Source organism: Vicugna pacos, chromosome 2 (assembly GCF_048564905.1).
Source record: "Vicugna pacos chromosome 2, VicPac4, whole genome shotgun sequence".
In the NCBI taxonomy this organism is placed as follows: domain Eukaryota; kingdom Metazoa; phylum Chordata; class Mammalia; order Artiodactyla; family Camelidae; genus Vicugna; species Vicugna pacos.
In genome coordinates this window covers 17,889,541-17,906,764 of record NC_132988.1, presented here as the reverse complement: position 1 = coordinate 17,906,764, position 17,224 = coordinate 17,889,541, and the positions used below count along the sequence as shown (strand labels likewise).

Sequence of the window (17,224 nt, the reverse complement as noted above, 5' to 3'; positions counted from 1 at the left end):
TGGAGATAGGAACAAGGTGAAGTAATCGTTCTGTGCAGGTGCAAGTAAACGACAGACTTCTTTGTGGGACGCACGTTCAGAAAATGGTCAGCATGTTCTGAGGATGGAGTTTTGGGTCCTCTGACGTCAAAAGATTGGACACTTGCACAAGCCTAATGGGAAAGTTAGTGGTCCTAATCAGTCTTAACCTGCTTGAGTTTGAACTGGACACAGCTAAATTCAAATTTCTGAAAAAAAAAACAAAAAAACAACTTGAGCAAACATCTTATTGTTTAGGCTACATGACGCTTGGAGGACATGCACGTTTTCGTAAAAACGATTAAAGGGAGCATGATCAGTGAAAGTGGATTACAGTTTATTCTTTATTTGGCTAACTGACAACTAGCCTTGGTTTCAATACCTTCTCTTATGAACATGAAACACTGAAGGACATAATTTTTAAAAGGTGTATGTACAAAAAACTGCAGAAGTTTGGAACGAAAAAAATGAAATGACAAACCTTCATCTCAGAATTGTTATGCCAGCATTTGCTTATGTTAAGAATATTAGCTTCAAGAGAATGAGAAGACAAGCCACAGCTTGGGAGGAAATATTTGCAAAGGACACACCTGATAAAGGACTGTTACCTAAGATAGATGTAGAACTCTTAAAAGTTGATTTTTAAAAATGAACAATCTGATTCAAGAGTGGGCAAAAGATTCGAAAAGACAGCTCACCAAAGAAGATGAAGAAGAAGATACACGAATGGCAAATTAAGCATACGAAAAGATGCTCCACAGCAGATGTCATCGTGAAATGCAAATTAAAACTGCAATGAGATACCACTATATACATATTAGAATGGCCCAAACCCAAAATACTGGAAACACCAAATCCTGGTGAAGATGTGGGGCATAAGAGTACTCAGTCATTCCGGGTGGGAACACAAAATGGTACAGACACTCTGGAAGGCAGTTTGGCTTTTTCTTACAGAGGCAAACATACTCTTATCATACAGTTCAGCAGTTGCAATTCTTGGTATTTATCCAAGTGAACTGAAAATTGATGTCTCTACAAAAACCTGCCCACAGAATTTAATAATAGCTTTATTCACAATCGCCAAGACTTGGAAGCAACCAAGATGTCCTTCAGTTAAGGGAATGAATAAATAAACTGTGGTCCATCCAGACAATGGAATGTTATCCAGAGCTAAAAAGGATTGAGTCATGAAGCCATGAAAAGACATGGAGGAACCTTCAATGCACATTACTAAGTGAAAGAAGCCAATCCGAAAAGGCTACATATTATATGATCCCAGGTATATGATACTTTGGAAAAAGTAAAACCACGAAGACAATAAAAAGATCAGTGGTTGCCAGGTATTAGTGGGAAGAAAGGGTTGAAGACATAGGCGAGGCACAGGTGATTTGAGGGACAGTGAAATTACTCTGTATAATACTGTAATGGTGGACACTTGTCATTCGATGTTCATCAAAATCCATAGAATGTACACCACCAAACTGAACCTTAATATAAACTATGGACTTGGGGTGATTATGATGTGTCGGCGTAGGTTTATTAATTCTAACAACTAAACTACACAAGCTAAACTAAATCCTGTCATATTATTTTTATGACTTTAAAGCTCCTTAATAAAATATGTTCAAGGCTTTGAAGATTTGTTCTTAGTGGTCTAGTGTTCCAAAAAAGTCTTGCATTTATTTTCTTTGTAAAATAAAACATGATGGGTGGGGGGAACCCTGTGAAATATGGGAAGTTGCTTTGTGGATTAGTAAAAGTCAATTCTAAGCTGCTGAGGGGGTTCGGGACACAGTCACATTTTGATGAACATTTTGGCTTATGAACAAATTCATGGTGTCCACTCCATTTGTCTAGTTGGGCCCTTACAGATCTGTGCCCCTTAGAAATGTTCGCAGCTGCTTTGCAGGTAGACCACATCCTTAGAGTTCTTCATTGCCCCCTGCACACCACACCAATCGAACTGACCCCATGAGGGGTCTTTGCTAAAGGGAGAGAGGCTATGAGTTAAAAATTCTTTTTTGAATAATTGAAACAATCAGTGTGGAATATGGTACCATTTGATGTCTTTTGTGAAGAAGGTTTTTAGGAACAGGACTTTATATCTTATTATGTTGTGTGGGGTTTTTTCTTGCAGCTAATTATTTTATTTAAATGATACTTATATTTTTAAAATTTGCATTATATTTTATATTGAAAGATCTTCAGATACAGCCCTTTTCAATAAATCTATAATTACTTAGTCTTTACGCAAAGTGAGCTCTTACAAAAGCATATAAAGAAGTTTCATTTTTCTATCAAATCATACCTAGCCATTCTCTGTCCCCTATACCAATCAAAGGTTCATTTCTTCTGCCTTTAGCTGAGAGGATTACAAGAGGGTGAACTCATTTTGTCTTAGAAAAACGTTTGTATCTTAGATCATATAACACTTAAACAGGGTTAAAGATCTGTTTAAAGATATTATCACTTTGTTTATAGCATTGCAAATCTGGAATAGAATTAAAGTATAAGTTTTAAGCTGATGAGGATATGTGTGTAGGGAAAAAAGGAATCAAGTCTTGAAATAACAGTTTTCTTCTTTTTCCTTTCCTTTTAATAGCAAGAATATTGAGATTTCATGCAAAGTTCCAAACCAAGTTCCCATAGCAGCACTTAAATAATGTCTGCACACCATTTCCAATTAGAACTAGTTTGTAATGTAACGCAATTTATGCCTTTATGAGTTACTTTAGTGATTTCAATTTGTTGTGTCGATTAACGTCGCTACGGAAACAATCTCGTGCTAATCACGACTTCGTCTTCACACATTTAATCAAAAGTAGGTTTAAAGCTTCGAGGCTGCTTGTTTTATTTATTTATTTGCATTTAATTATTCAAATTCAGGATATTTCTAAGTATGTATAGTCATTACTTTAGCAGTGAATTTCAGTTCTATGACTTCAAGCTATTTCTTAACATTTCTGCCTAAAGAAATCCTAGCCAAAAGATCATTTCCAGTTTTTTTTTTTTTTTTTAAGGTCGGGTAGGGGAGGAGGGTGGATGATGTCTGCTTTCTGTAATGAGAGAGAGAGCCTTTTGACTCCGAGGCACCCACTCTGCATTCAGGCAAATCTGGATGCTGGGATTTGCGCGCTCCGGAGGGGGCGCGGCCTTTTCGGTCCTCGCGGGCTGCCGTAGTCAGGGAAAGCAATGATTGGCTGAGGCGGGAAAGTGCCGCCGCCGCCTCGGCGATTTCAGTTTCGGTTTCGCCCGGTTGGTCCGCGGAGGCCGGGGTTGTGGGCTTCGTGGAGTGCGCTATCTGTTCCAGACCGCGAGGTGAGCCACACTGCCGCGCGGGCCGTGCGAGGCCCCCGTGTTCCGTCACCCCGGGCAGGGTTCGGGAGCGGCAGCCCGGGGCCGACCCGGCAGCCCCTGGAGGGGCCGGGAGCGAGCGCGGACTCGGGAGCCGGCGGCCGGCGGGTCCCCGCGAGGTGCGCGCTCACGCTCGGTCCTCGGCGCCCGCCTTGGCCGGGGTTTCTGGGGTCGCCGGCGCCTGGATTCCCCAGCCCGGCCCTGAGAACCCCTCCCCGAGGGCCGCCTAGATCGAGCGGGGAGGGACGGCACGAGCCGGGTTCCGCCGGGTTGGCTTCCGAGACCGCTCACTGGGGTCGAAGTTCCGCAGGGAGCCCCAGCTTTAGCCCGGGGATTCGGCGGGAAAGCAGACCCCGAACACAGGCCAGGCTTCGCCCGGAACTACCTGGCCTCGGTTACATCGGGGTGGCTACTCCTGGCCCCCAGGAATTAGTAGCTGGACTAGCCCAGCTTCCCGAGTTGTCAGGTTCGGGGACGCCCACTGTAATTGTAATTTGGGTTGTAATTGTAAGGGGTGAAGTCCTGTCACCCGGGCTTTTGTGTGTAGTGTGTGCGCGCGTTCGCAGCACGTATTTTTATTGAAGGTGTCTAGAATTAGGCTAGGCTGATGCAGATCATCTTGACTGTGATTTGGGGTGCCCTTCCTTCACCCCGTATTAGTACGAGACGGTTATAGAAAAGTAGGAAACACAGAAGAGTTTAGTAAGGAAAATAATATTCGTGGCACTCTTCAACCTACAATCTCTGTATTTTACTCCTGTTTGTACTAGTTTGTACTTGAGCTAAGGCTGTACCCATTTCATCACTTAACAGTACATTTAGTTTTTAATTTTCATTTAAAAAATCACTCCTAAATTTCTAGTTTTATGTTTTCCTTTGATTGGCTGCCTGTACCATCACTGTGTAGGTCCTGTGAATTGTGTAACCATTTCCCAGCTGTGGGGCATTTAGGGTGTTTGTGAATTTTTGCTTCATTTTGGTATTCCAGCTAATACTTTAATAAACCTTTTTTTTTGGACCAATTCTGAGACGTGAAATTATTAGAATGAATGCTGTGGTCTTGTAGGGTCTTTTTAGGTCCTCACACACATCGCCAAATTGTTTTTTAAAAAATTTTAGTAGTTTACATCATTCACGTATGACTATACCTTACCAAGAGTAATTCATTTCTAATATATCAACCGGCAAGGCTGAACTTCTTTGAAACTTTTTTTCTTTTATGGTGGTCTCTGGCAATTCAACTTTCTTGACTTTTGGGCAGGAACAGAGGACTGTGTTAGTATGTTTTTATGTGTATTAGTGGAGTTACTGCATAGGCCGACTGAATGTTAGAGCAGGATGATCACTTAAGTGATCATCTGGCATAACTCCCTTATTTTGCAGATGAGAAACCTGAGTCCTGGAGAGGTGAAATGAGTTACCCAAGGCACACAGCTAATTAAGTAGCAGAGCTGGGATTAGAACTCAGGTTTCCCGCCTCCCAAGTGAGTACTCTTTATGCTGCAACATGTGGTCTCTCACTAAACTGGCTTAACATTAGAATTTAAAAAGGTGTTTACATCACTTGGATTATTCTACCATTTTATTTGGTGGGGGGTTGCAGTATAGTTGATTTACAATATTGTGTTAGTTTCAGGTATACAGCAAAGTGATTCAGTTATATATGTATATGATTTTATACTCTACTCTTTTAGACTTGTACCAAGTACCAGAAATCATCATCATCTGAGGGATCTGTAGCACTGAAAAATGGAAAGTGGCTGTTTTCATGGCCAGGACTAGAACGTCATTTTTTAGAACGGCAATCCCTTCAAGATTTCTTTGCCCATTTTCAGATTCTTTACATGTTGGAATAAAATATCTAGTAAGTTATCGTTTATACTCTGTCATCTGGTTAGAACGTAGCTGTTCTCGTTTGTTAACCCTTAAAGGTTTTTAAATCTCCTTGTTGCTCTAAGATCAGAGAACAAGTGGTTTTTTGATTTAGAGCTTGTAACAGTGTTTCTCAACTGCACTTGACATCTGGGGGCAGGTAATCCTTCGCTGTGGAGGGCTGTCCTGTGTTTTGTAGAATGTTAAGCGGCATCCCTGGCCTCTGCTTAATAGATACTGGTAGCACCACCTTCCTCAGTCAGGAGAATCCAAAATGTCTACAGACATTTCTCAGTGTCCCTGTGGATGGGGTTTAAAATCACTCCTGATGGAGAACCACTTGCTTATGGAAATTATTTGGGGACCTTTCTAGAATGCAAATTATAGTGCTTTTTACCTGGAGAGTCTGACCAGGAGTGGGTTTCAGGAACTTGCATTTTAACAAGCATCTGTGTTGATTCCGATGCAGCTAGTTCTTGGACAACACAGAAACCTTTCTGTTTTCTTCATCTTTTGCCCCGTGGCCAGTAATAGAGATATCACTAGGTTATAGCTGTTCACGTGTGTGGATGATGCTGTCCTAGTCGCTGTACCCACCGTTGGGGGAGGAGGGGAAGGGCCGGGGATTTTCCTTGGCACTGCCCTTAAACACCGCTTCCACAGGCCCGGGCAGTGTGCTCAGGGTCCAGGGATACCAAGTGAGCAAGGCATTTCTCTTGTCCTGAGAACCTTAAAACCCACTGGTCAGCAAACAGGAAAACTACAAAGCAGCCTGCTGAGGGCCGTGACTGGGCACAGAGAGGGTGCTCTGAGTGCACAGGGTACCAGCTCAGCTTGGGCCAGAGGGGAGAAAAGTAGTCCCTGCTGGGTGGGGAGGACAGACTGGTCTGAATCCTTTGAAAGAGGGCTAAGTATCCCCTGTCTCAGACGGGAGATCTGTAGAGAGCTCGTGTTTTCCTTGTCTGATGCCCTCTCCGACACGGATGTGGGGGTCCACAGCTGCATTTACTTGGGCTGTAGTGTCATGTTCCACTGCAGGTTTTTGGTTTTTTGTTTTTCCATCTCAGTGTTCTTTTACCCTAAACTGTAAATACTCCAAGTAGGTGAAAGTTTACAGTAAACATTGCCAAGAAACAAGGATCTGCATGTCTTCTCCTCAATGATATAACTCAGTCATATTAAATATATTTCCACCTGACCATTTTTATGTATCTTCACAGGGTAATTTATGGTACTGTCACTTTGAGTGTTTCCCCCGCAATACTACTACTCTCCAAAGAGATCTCTCATTGTCTCCATGGCCATTCCCCAGGTTTAACAAGAGAATCTTGACATATTCAAAAGGGCAGCTGTACCTCTGAAAGAGCTTTGGGCTTTGGGGTGAAGCCTTTGTTCTGCTCACCACCTCGAAGGGTTACTACATGAATTGCTCAGGAGTCTAACGTGGCCAGGCACGTAGTTAGTTGGATGAATCAAACTTGGTCCCCCAACCCCCATTCTTGACCTCTCAGTAGCTTCTGCCAGAAAATGTACTGCTTTTGACTTAATAGCGATTTATGAAAATAGGTCATTTGAAACAAACCCAAGTAGGAGTTAGGGAAGGGAGAGGAGGCACAGAGGGTGATTATGGCTTTAGTTTTGAAGAGAAGTTTTATCAAGGTGACCCTGAAAAAAGGAAGCCTTTTTCCTCCTACATGTTTATGGTTCAAGAGGCTTTTCTCTTGCTTCAGAAACGGTCAGAACTGATCCTTCTGCCTTATCCAATTTAAAAGATGAAAACTTAAAATTATGTGAGCCAAGTGATGGGAAAAATTGTGGTGCCGAGACCAATTTACTCATACAAAATGGATTTATAGGCAAGTCATTAAGTAACAGGGAGTACCACAGAAGCCTAATGAAGACGAATGGAAAAGATACTCTCTCCTCAAGTGGTGGGTAAAATGCGTTTGAAACAACCATCCTGTTTCAAAATAACATAAAAAAAAATTTTTTTCATGAGATTTAGAACAATGGAGATGTTCTAGAGAGTAAGTGAGAAGCTTGGTACTAGTCTCTCATGTGGTTTCCAGTCTTTTGAGGGAGAAAAGACTCCTCTTTAAAAAAAAAAAAAGTGCATAGAAGAGAGTAAATAGTGACAAGTTATATCAAATGTAACCAAATGGGAAACTGTGAGGCCAGAAACTGAGTGAGATGGCCTGTCTCCAATCTGTGATAAGGTGGAAACAGAACTCCTGCAGGTCTTTGCTTAAAACCTTCCCATGGCCTCTATCGCTGACAGTCTTTCCCATACTCGCCAGCCCATAAGAATTTCCTAGGTTTTTGCAAACGGATTGCTGGGTTCTGCCCGGGAACTACTGAGTCAGAATCTCTAAGTGACAGATGATTCGGGTTAGGGAAACTGACCTAGAGGCTCAAGGCCGCACTCTGCCTTGCTGTGTCCCCCAAGAGCGTGTTCCTCACCCCTTGCCGAGGTAGCATTTCCCTCTCAAACCTAAACACACTGTCCAGTGCCTTTGTTAAGATTCCTCTCCTTTTCAGCTGGTGGACTACTTTTTCTCCACAGGTGTACCTTTGGAAATCTTTCTTTGATCTGCCAGGCCTGGGCTCAGTGAGTCTTCTCTGTGTGATGTTCTCTGCATAATTTTATCCAAATGTAAACAACTTTTAAAAACTCCATTTGCATGTTTCTGCCCCCTTGGGAGTGTAAGCTCTGAGGGCACAAGGCCATGTCTTACTGGAATTGCATCCCCAGCCTAAAGTACCTGACACTTAAGTGCTGGATGACTATTTGAAGTGTTGGGTGCCTTCAGGAAGAGATTGATGTTAATTGCAGTAAAGATGAGGCTTAATGGCAGAGGTGTGATCTCTGATGAGCTTAGAAGAAGAATATATGTGTGCTTTTTTAAAAGATGAGGAAAGATAGTATTAATAACATTTTTAAAGTAATACCATCAGTTAAGCAACAGACAGTCTAGGTTTGTATTTTTTTAATCTGTCATTAACTTTTACCTTTGGACAAGGTGGTTAATAATAGATTTTCATATCACAATGCATTTTAGTGGGGTTTTTTAGCACAAAATAAACAGATAGTTTTATCTCAATTTTGTACACGAGGAAGCTGACATAATGGGACTTAGCATCTGATGGGAAATTAATCTAAGACCCGTGAGTTGGGTCTCTATCAGACCTTCAGAGTTAATAGTCTCTCCAGACCCGGTCATCCACAAAACAGCACATGTTCAAGACGTAAGTAAAGCACTTCATGGGTGAATGGCAAGATCTGTTTCTTTTTACTAAACTCGTTAAAGTTACTGAATCTGCTACAGGATTTACTTTGTAATTTTTTTTTTCCTCGTGCTCAAAACAGCATAAATAAAGTTGTTGTGTGGTCTGAGTCATGAATGAATAGTGATTGTCCTGAATGGTAATTTTAGTTATCTGTTGAGACTGTGTAGCTAAAAAAATACATAAACTGGTAATTCATTGGAAAAGTTAAAATTTGCTGAGAAGAATAATTAGTTGATCAATTAAAAAATCTTTCAAGCCTTGGAGAGATGGAATGGATGAGGATGGACCGAGTAACAGCCCCAAATTCAAGAATAGTTTATGAAGTTTGTGTTTTCTTTTATTTAACTTGAGATGTTGACTTTTCTTACTTAAAGAAAATTATTTTACTTTAATTATTTACTTAAATTTACTTTTGTTTACTCACACCCTTTAAGCAGGAGTTTAAGTTCTAGATCCTAAGTTCTTTAAGGTCAGAGCCTGTGTGTATGGTATTTTTTGAATCCCCTTGAAGTGTGTCCATACACATAATTGTTAACCAGATGAAAAGCCAATAACCTAGTATTCTAGCTTATCCAAACTGCTGAGCCTTGCACAGATTCACTTTGAGAAAATCTCCAAACGATGATCTTAAACCTGAATTCAGATCATTGAGTGGATGGACTTGGAGTGAGATAAGCAATGCTGTTTATGGAAGAATGTTTAATGAAAATTTTGATTGAAAACCAACGAAAAAACCGATTTGAGTTCTTTAGGGGAGTCCTTAAAATATTGTATTTATATTTATTTTTAAGTGTCAGTGCTGTTTTTATGGCTACCAAATAAAAGTGATGCTAGATTCGACTGAAACAGAAATGTTAATTTCCAATTTGTATACCGAAGTATTTTGAGAGAGAACTTATATAACAAGATGAGTTTGGAAAGGAGTGATGGGCAGTTCTGTATGTCTGTGATTGATTTGGGTGCCTAATATTCTTTCCCTATTTCAGATTCCTATTATATTTGATTTTTAAGATTTTTTGCTTTATTATATGGAATATCTGTCTGCTGTCATTATAATAGGGTAAATCAGAATCTTCGGCTACATTAGCAGCTTTCTGGAGGCTGTATAAAGATGTGATTAAGACATGGGCTGGCTAGCCACTTACTGGCTGTGTGACCTTGACCAGGATGCCTCGCCCTTTCTGTGTCTGTTCATTAGTAAAATGAGGTTAAAACAATACCTACCTCAGTGAGCTCCAAGTGGATTAATAGATGTAAAGTGCTTAGAGAAGTGCTAGCCTGTAGTACACTCAAATTTTAGCTCTCAGTTATGATTATAATTTTTTTCAGAGGGACTGTTTTGGCATCAGTAGTTGTAAATGTTATATAAGCAGTATATAATCCGTGACTTTAAAATAGGGCTCATTTGAACTTGAATATTGATTCCGTCACATTTGAGGGCATGTTGTTTCATCTTTCTGTGCGTTTATTTTCACCAGCAACGTAGGGATATTAAGACCTTCTCCCCAGGGTCCTCGTAAAGATTAAATTTGATAGTGTTTTTATAAGGATCTTAGCAGACACTCAAGCATAAGACAAGCATTCCCTAAGGGGTGGAGGTGGTTGTGGTTGTGGTGGCTGTGTTGACTACACCTGAGACAGCAGTGACGCGTGATTGAGAACAGGGGCTCTGTAAACACAGGGCTCTTCTGTAATGAGGCTGTGTCATAGGGTTCTGGTGGGGCTGAATGAGAGAAGAGGTGTAAAACACTTAATTAGGTCAGCATCAGGCTCGTGGGAAGTACTGGCATCGCGTTAGCTGCCTCGTTGCTGGAGCATGGTGGAGTGATGTTGACTTCACTGTGATCCTTTGACTCTTGATTTCCTGTAAATATATGAAGGCCTTCCAGTCTTTTTTGTTGAATAATTAACTTTTATCTTTGCCTTTATTGCTCCTTTTCAGATTTCGGATCAGGGTTGTTAAAATGAGTCTGCGGAAGCAAACACCCAGTGACTTCTTAAAGCAAATCATCGGGCGACCAGTAGTGGTAAAATTAAATTCTGGAGTGGATTATCGAGGTAATATCTTCATGCTGCATCTTTGCTGGTGTTAACTAAATAACTAAAGGTGACTTAACTGATTTTTATGAGCCTCTTAGAAGTACCCAGTAGACCAAAAAGCATTGGTTGCCCCCATAGTTTGTCTACCCGCTTCTTTTTCTTGCTCTGAGATGGTTCGTTTTAGAGAGACAGCTCTGACAGCAGAGTGTGCACTTCTGACTTGCGGTGTGATGTGCGGCTCCTGTCTCCTGTCTCTGCTTTGAGATCGTGTGTGCCTGAGTTCCCTGCTGACAGCCAGGCCTGAGTAACTGGATACTGAAAACACCTTGGCCCAGCCGCATTTGTACGGAAGTGGTCAGGATTGGCAAGCAGCGATAGAGACTTCCCGCTCATGTAGTGTGTGGGGTATCCAGAGACACCTTTCTGTCCTTAGAGAGGATGAAATGCTCTTTTGAAGAGGCTGTGACTATTGAAATTAACTTTGTGGAAGTAGCAGTATCAAATTCCATTCTTTAAAGTCTGAAATTCCTAATCTTGAAAACTGAGATATGTTCCATTACGGGGAATACTTCACAGGTATAGATAACCAATTCATTAGCAGAATTTTAAATCCTTTTCTTGGTCTTTTCTGAATAGATGTTGGTCTCTTTCCTGAATAATGATCAGAATCTCTTGAGATTTCTCCACTTTCCACACATGCAAACGTAATTTTATTGAGCGCTTGCTAGGGGTCCAGTGTGCATTAATTTAATCACTTCAATTTTCACTTTCTAGTCATAAAAATCCTTTGAGATTTCTGTTGATTGTCCCCACTTAGCAAAGGAGGAGCTGGAACTCAAACTCAAGCTTGACTTAAAAGGCTTGTTAAGAAGTATTCTACTGTTTGTGTACTCCTTTTATTAGCATATCTCTGGTTTAATTTCATTTTTATAGTGGAATTAATGGATTTATACTGAATACTGAGATATTATTAAGTCTCTATGTGCTGCTTCTTACCCTGGAACTTTGATGAGCTCAAAGAAGGTGATAGACTCTGGGAGAATCTTCCGTAGCTGATTAGGTCAGGGACCTGTGTTCAGTATCTCCTCAGTACCCTCTTCACTGAGATCGTCAGCCTGGCCTTTTTCCTCTATACTTTTTAGGGAAATGTTTTCTGTCTATAAAGGTAATAAATACGTTTTCCTTTTCCTTTTCTTTCTTTCTTTCTTTTTTTTTTTTTTTAAGAAATTTCAAAGCAAATAATGACTGAAAAGTATAGAGAAGAAAGCAAGCGCTCCCAAAATTCTACCATCTGGAGATAATCAGCCGTAGCAGCTAGGACCTGTCTCCATATATGCATCATTTTACAGAAATGGAATCAGGGACACGCATCCTGATTTTTTTTTTTTAACATTAAAAATGCATTCGGTTCTCTGACAATACAGTGTTTAATGGCTGCATGGGAGTACCATGAGTGGGTGGACCACGGTTATGTTTTTTTTAACCACTGTCCAATTAATGGACATTTAGGTGTTTTGTAGTTTTTTGCTGTTGTAAACAGCTCTGCTCCTTTGACATGTATCCCGAGCATTTGACCAAGTGTCTCATTTGTAAATTCCCTGGGCTTGGAGTCAAAGAGGGTGGCAAATGGCCTCCATCAGGGCAGATGGCTCGTTTTCCCCTATTTTCTCATCAGCCCTTGGGTTAGCCTTTGATTTCAACAACTTTTCCATTCTAATTGGTAGCAAGTAATATCTCTTTTATATTTCTTTGTTTACTGGTTTGGGATTGAGCAACCTTTCATATGGGTAGTAACTATAATTTTTCTCCTTTTATGAATGTCAGTTCATGGCTTCTATAGTATTAAAGCAAAATATTGTACGGTATTGAGAATCTATGATAAAGAATATGGTTAAATAATAATAAAAAAAGAAACAGCTCTCTGTAGCAGTTGCCTTTTAAGTTTGAAGAAACTTATTTTCTGTTATTCGTTGTAGTTTAACCCTTAGGGAAGGGAGGGGATTATCATTCCAACGCCGTGGAATCTTTTTCTTTTAAAAAAATCTTTGCTATGAGAGTATTTTTATTAGAAGTGAACGTTTCATTTTTCAGTCCATTTAATTAACTTTCAAACAGACTTGCATATCATGTCTTAGAAGTTTCCTGCTTATTCATGATGGGGGTTTAGATCTAAAGTAATACAGCAGGAAATAAACTGTAAAGTTGTATCTTCAGCTTTCTTTTGATAGGAAATGATTGTTATTAATTGTTCACAGTCCATTCTGATGCTTTGCAAGTTTGCAGCTCCTGGCAGAATTCTGTGAGATTAATGTCCTGTGCTCTTATTACACACACACAACTTTGAAAAGGAACTGTTTTGTCTTGAGGATAATGGGGGCAGAGGCAGAGAGTGAGGAGCATATTAACGAAGTTGAGACTAAATGAAGCCATCAACTTAGTTCATCAAATCAAATTTCTGTTTTCTGTTTTGTGGTGTTGTTTTTATAGAAAATACCACATGAAATTAGAGACTCAGAGTTAGAGATGTAGATTTTCATCTTTAAACAAAAAAATCATCAGGTCAAATTTTGCAAAATTGCTATCATCTTAACACAATGAAAAGGATTTACTTGAGCAGTTTCCTTGAAAGCTCCCTAGAATGTTTTTGGCCGTTTTTCTATATTAGTCTGGATTTGCAAATGTCCTCACTGGAGCCACACGGAAAGGGACGTGTTGTAATGCAATATGTCGCCCCGTGTTCTCAAGCTGCTCTTCACTGTGAGTCACAGCTTTAAGATGTTCTTTCAGGACCACCTGCTGTCTCCTCTTCTCTATTATTGTAACAGATTGTGGAGGCTTCCTCTTAACCCTGGAGTACATTCGTCTGCTGCGGGAGAGGTTGTGAGAGAATGAGATAAATCTGCCAGACCCGTTCTTCATTTGGTGGCTTAAGTAAGAAATGCCACTGGACATGAGGTGTCTTGGCTAGTGGTCGTTTGTTCCTGCATAATTGCCCACTCCTGGTTTTAGCTTTCAAAGAATGGTACTTTATTTGGAATATTCTTACTGTGTTACTTTTGTGAAGACTGTAAAAGTTGTCATTACAACACGTACCACGAGCGAATCAGCAGTCCGTTGTTCTTCCTGCCAGCAGTGGGTGCACCACGGCTCTCACCCTGTGTGCTTCTTAGCCTTCATTCAGACTGGCAGAGAGCAGAGATGGGGATTTTTTTGTGCTTCAGTCTGTTGAGTTTCATTTACAGTGTGAATTTTTATATTAAGCATGTAAGTGCTTATGAATAAAGAGATCATCAGCCCTAAGGTATACCCTGTAAGTTTCAACTCTTTGCTTTGTACATCTTCTCTTGACTCACTCTGTCTCCAGGGGTCCTGGCTTGCCTGGATGGCTACATGAACATTGCCTTGGAGCAGACGGAAGAGTATGTAAATGGACAACTGAAGAATAAGTACGGGGATGCATTTATCCGAGGAAACAATGGTAAAATCCTTTCACTCTGCAGTTGCACAGTAGCCACAGTGAACCTTTCTGGTTCTAATCAGAATCACCAGCAGGTTTTGTAGATAATTTAAAAGTTTAGTTTGGGTTCTGCTTTATTTGTTTTTAAATTCTTACATCTCAGATCGTCAGTGCAACCAGTTCTTTTTTAGATGTTTCTTGGCATTTTGGAACAAGAAATTCTCCTCATCCTCTTTACTGGTGAGGAACTGAGGGACCTTGATACACTGACCCAGAACTCAGTTCTCTTGAACAAAGGGTGTGATATTCCCACACCATGGCCTCTCACAGTAGCAGTTGGAGCTATGAGAGTGGCCATTCTTTCCCTGCTGTCTTTGGTTTGCATCATTTGGCAGTTAGCTTGTCCTTTTCTCTATTAAGCATTCAGATGCCTTTTTGTGGAAGATTTGTATCCTTTAGTTTGGCAAAAATGACAAAATGGGAAATAAGATTCTCAACTTTCCTAGCTTTTTAACAACTTATATATCGCTGTGATTATTATGGTTGCATTTAAGTACCTCATTTAAAACCACATTATCAATAAAGTCACATTTGAATTTTTGTGGGGGAAAGGGAAGACCTTAAAACTGTGGGAATTATCCTTTGATGCATCCCCACTTTTTGGTCCCATCCAAATGGGGCTCCAGGACTCTTGATTTTGAATTTTTTTAATTGATGTGCATTCTTTAGTTCTGAATAACTTCTTTAACCCCCTTAACAACTGGATCTCTTTGCTGTGAACTAAACATCCCGACTTGTGGGTGTTCTGTCTGGTCCTTATCTATTTTATATACGTAATATATATTTGTTAATCCTAGCCTCCTAATTCTGCCTTCTCTTCCCCTTTTGTACCTATAAAATTGTTTTCTGTGTCTGTGAGTCTGTTTCTATTTTGTAAATAAGTTCATTTGCTGCTTTTTTTTTTTTTAGATTCCACATTTAAGTGATATATTTGTCTTTCTCTAACTTACTTCACTTAGTATGATAACCTCTTGGTCCATCCATGTTGCTGCAAATGGCACTGTTTCATTCTTTTTTATGGCTGAGTAATACTCCATTGTACACATACCACATCTCTTTTACCCATTCATATATTGATGGACACTTAGGTTGCTTCCGTGACTTGGCTATTGTAAATGGTGCTGCTGTGAACATGGAGGTCATCACATATCTTTATATGTACCTTTTTTGTCCTTTCAATGTGTAGGATGTCTTCTCCTGTTTTTAGTATTGTTCTTATTTGACTCTTTCCATTTACTGAGGAATGTTAATGATCTTTTCCCCATCTCAAGACAGCTGCTAGCAGTAGTCAGCTGTGGGTTCTGCGAGTGGTGGGAGGCTGGATCCTGTCACACACACACACCCCACATCTCAGACTTGTCCAGTTTCCTAGTAGTGTTTTTACTGTCATTATGGTGCTTCCCTTTGTGAAACTTTTCCCACAGGGCGATCAGTGTTAGTTACCTTTAGACTGTAATTTACATCCTCGGCTCTTAGAAGAGGATCCTGGCTCATTTGATTAATCTGTGCTATGCCCTTTGATGAAGGTATCTTTTAGTGTTGACTTTGAACAAACCTGTCAGAATCTGAGTAGGCCTCAGAGGAGGTAGCCTCTGGTGGAGGCTTGCCTGGAGTGGCGCAGTCATCAGATGTCATCTAATTCTTATATACCACATATGCTGAAGAGTTCAGTTTGGGTAGTCACGAGAAGACTAGCTAAGTAAAACTTTGAGTAACACCAAAGGTTGATACTTTCCAGGGAAATCAGAATAAGGACTTCAGTATCTTTAAGAAACATGACAAATTCCTCAGCTCTTGTTTATCCTGATATAGTTTAAAAAGGAAACAGCAAGTGTAGTGATTATATTGAGGAGATGGATGAAAATAATGTCCTTTATTCTTTTTTTTTAATTGAAGTATCATCAGTTACAATGTGTCAATTTCTGGTGTATAGCACAATGTCCCAGTCACGCATATACATGCATATATGTGTATATTAATGTCCTTTATTCTTAACCTGAGGTCTAGCCTGGTAGATTTGCTAATTTACTTCACTGCAGTCATAATTATCATACCTACAACTATGAAACACTCTAAGATTCCAGAGACTTTCACATAGATTCATCTTACCCATTTGGTCAGGATTTGCCAAGTCAGTCAAGTGTAGCGAAGCCTGGAACACAGTCCTGTAACATCAAACTCAGGCCTAGATTCATAAAATTAGTCTTGTAGGAGTTCTAGGATCTCTTGTGTGGTATGAAGATTCCTTTGAAATTTGCAGAGGTGTCGGGCTAAAATCCTGTTTGCTTTTAATTTTAAAACCTGCTATTATGACACCCAAGAACAATTTTCTCAATTGGTTTATTTTTTCTTTTCAGTGTTGTACATAAGTACACAGAAGAGAAGGATGTGAAGACAGTGAGCATGCAGTACTTCCCATACTCGCATATGGTTTTTATTAAGTTTTTCGTTCCTTTTGTCATATAATTTGTCCTATTTTGTAATGGTGATTTTTCACTGACGCGTGAGAAAGATAAACGTGTAACATTGTGGATTTAATTGTAAAGCATTCTTTCATATTTAAGTTGCAACTGTTTCCTTTTACCTCTGTGTCAGTTTGCGGAAAGCAAAAAGAATTTTTTGAAAAAGAAAAGATCTTTCTCTCTTTACACGATTTTTAACTGAAGTTTCAAGCAGTGCCGTTTGATTTGCCTGCTTTCCTTGTTGGACGGACTGAAGTGACACAGAATGTGAGGATGATTAAAACACTGTAGAGATGCCCTTCTTTATCCTGTTCTCTTCTGTTTGTCCTGCAAAATGCTGTAGTAAAAATGTCCTACGGGGCATCCAGTTTCAGTCTGAGGCTAAAAAGGGCCCCTGAGGCCAGACGTTCAGCCCCTGGTCCATCACCTCGGTGGGAAATAGAATTGGGGACCTACCAGTTGCACTGCCCCGAAAGGAGAAGGAATCCACGTTGACTTGGGGAAGAGGTTCCAGAGGTTCCAACATGCCAGGTGGGTGTGATCAGTCCCTTTAAGCCAAGTCTGTGCGTTGTCATGTTGTGTCTCCTGTGCGGTTCACTCGGTGGGTTTTCTTGCCCCCTTTCTGGAGCCCTGGCACCCATGCCATCCTCTCATCTTATGCACACGGTGGGGC

The 17,224-nt window shown here is 40.4% G+C and overlaps 1 protein-coding gene across 3 annotated transcripts; it reads left to right on the top strand.

Annotated features, from left to right (window-relative positions):
- Nucleotides 1–3,211: 3,211 nt before the first annotated feature.
- On the top strand, nucleotides 3,212–16,652 carry LSM6 (LSM6 homolog, U6 small nuclear RNA and mRNA degradation associated). Of its 3 annotated transcripts, XM_015244150.3 has the most exons (5): nucleotides 3,212–3,336; nucleotides 4,756–4,856; nucleotides 10,475–10,590; nucleotides 13,937–14,050; nucleotides 16,447–16,652. In XM_015244150.3, exons 3-5 carry the CDS (start codon nucleotides 10,497–10,499, stop codon nucleotides 16,479–16,481), a joined length of 243 nt encoding a protein of 80 aa, XP_015099636.1. In that variant the 5' UTR covers nucleotides 3,212–3,336; nucleotides 4,756–4,856; nucleotides 10,475–10,496; the 3' UTR covers nucleotides 16,482–16,652. The 3 variants fall into 3 exon arrangements, with proteins under 3 accessions (XP_015099636.1, XP_015099637.1, XP_072832252.1); XM_015244151.3 differs by lacking the exon at nucleotides 4,756–4,856 and having other exon boundaries at nucleotides 3,215–3,336; XM_072976151.1 differs by lacking the exons at nucleotides 3,212–3,336; nucleotides 4,756–4,856 and adding an exon at nucleotides 5,091–5,236.
- The last annotated feature ends 572 nt before the right edge of the window (nucleotides 16,653–17,224 follow it).

Bases quoted from the DNA above. Each gene is read 5' to 3' on its own strand.
- LSM6 (XM_015244150.3), top strand. From the start codon at position 10,497: ATGAGTCTGCGGAAGCAAACACCCAGTGACTTCTTAAAGCAAATCATC. The intron at 10,591-13,936 runs GTAATATCTTCA...CTCTGTCTCCAG, and splicing joins TTCTGGAGTGGATTATCGAG to GGGTCCTGGCTTGCCTGGAT. The intron at 14,051-16,446 runs GTAAAATCCTTT...TTTTCTTTTCAG, and splicing joins ATTTATCCGAGGAAACAATG to TGTTGTACATAAGTACACAG.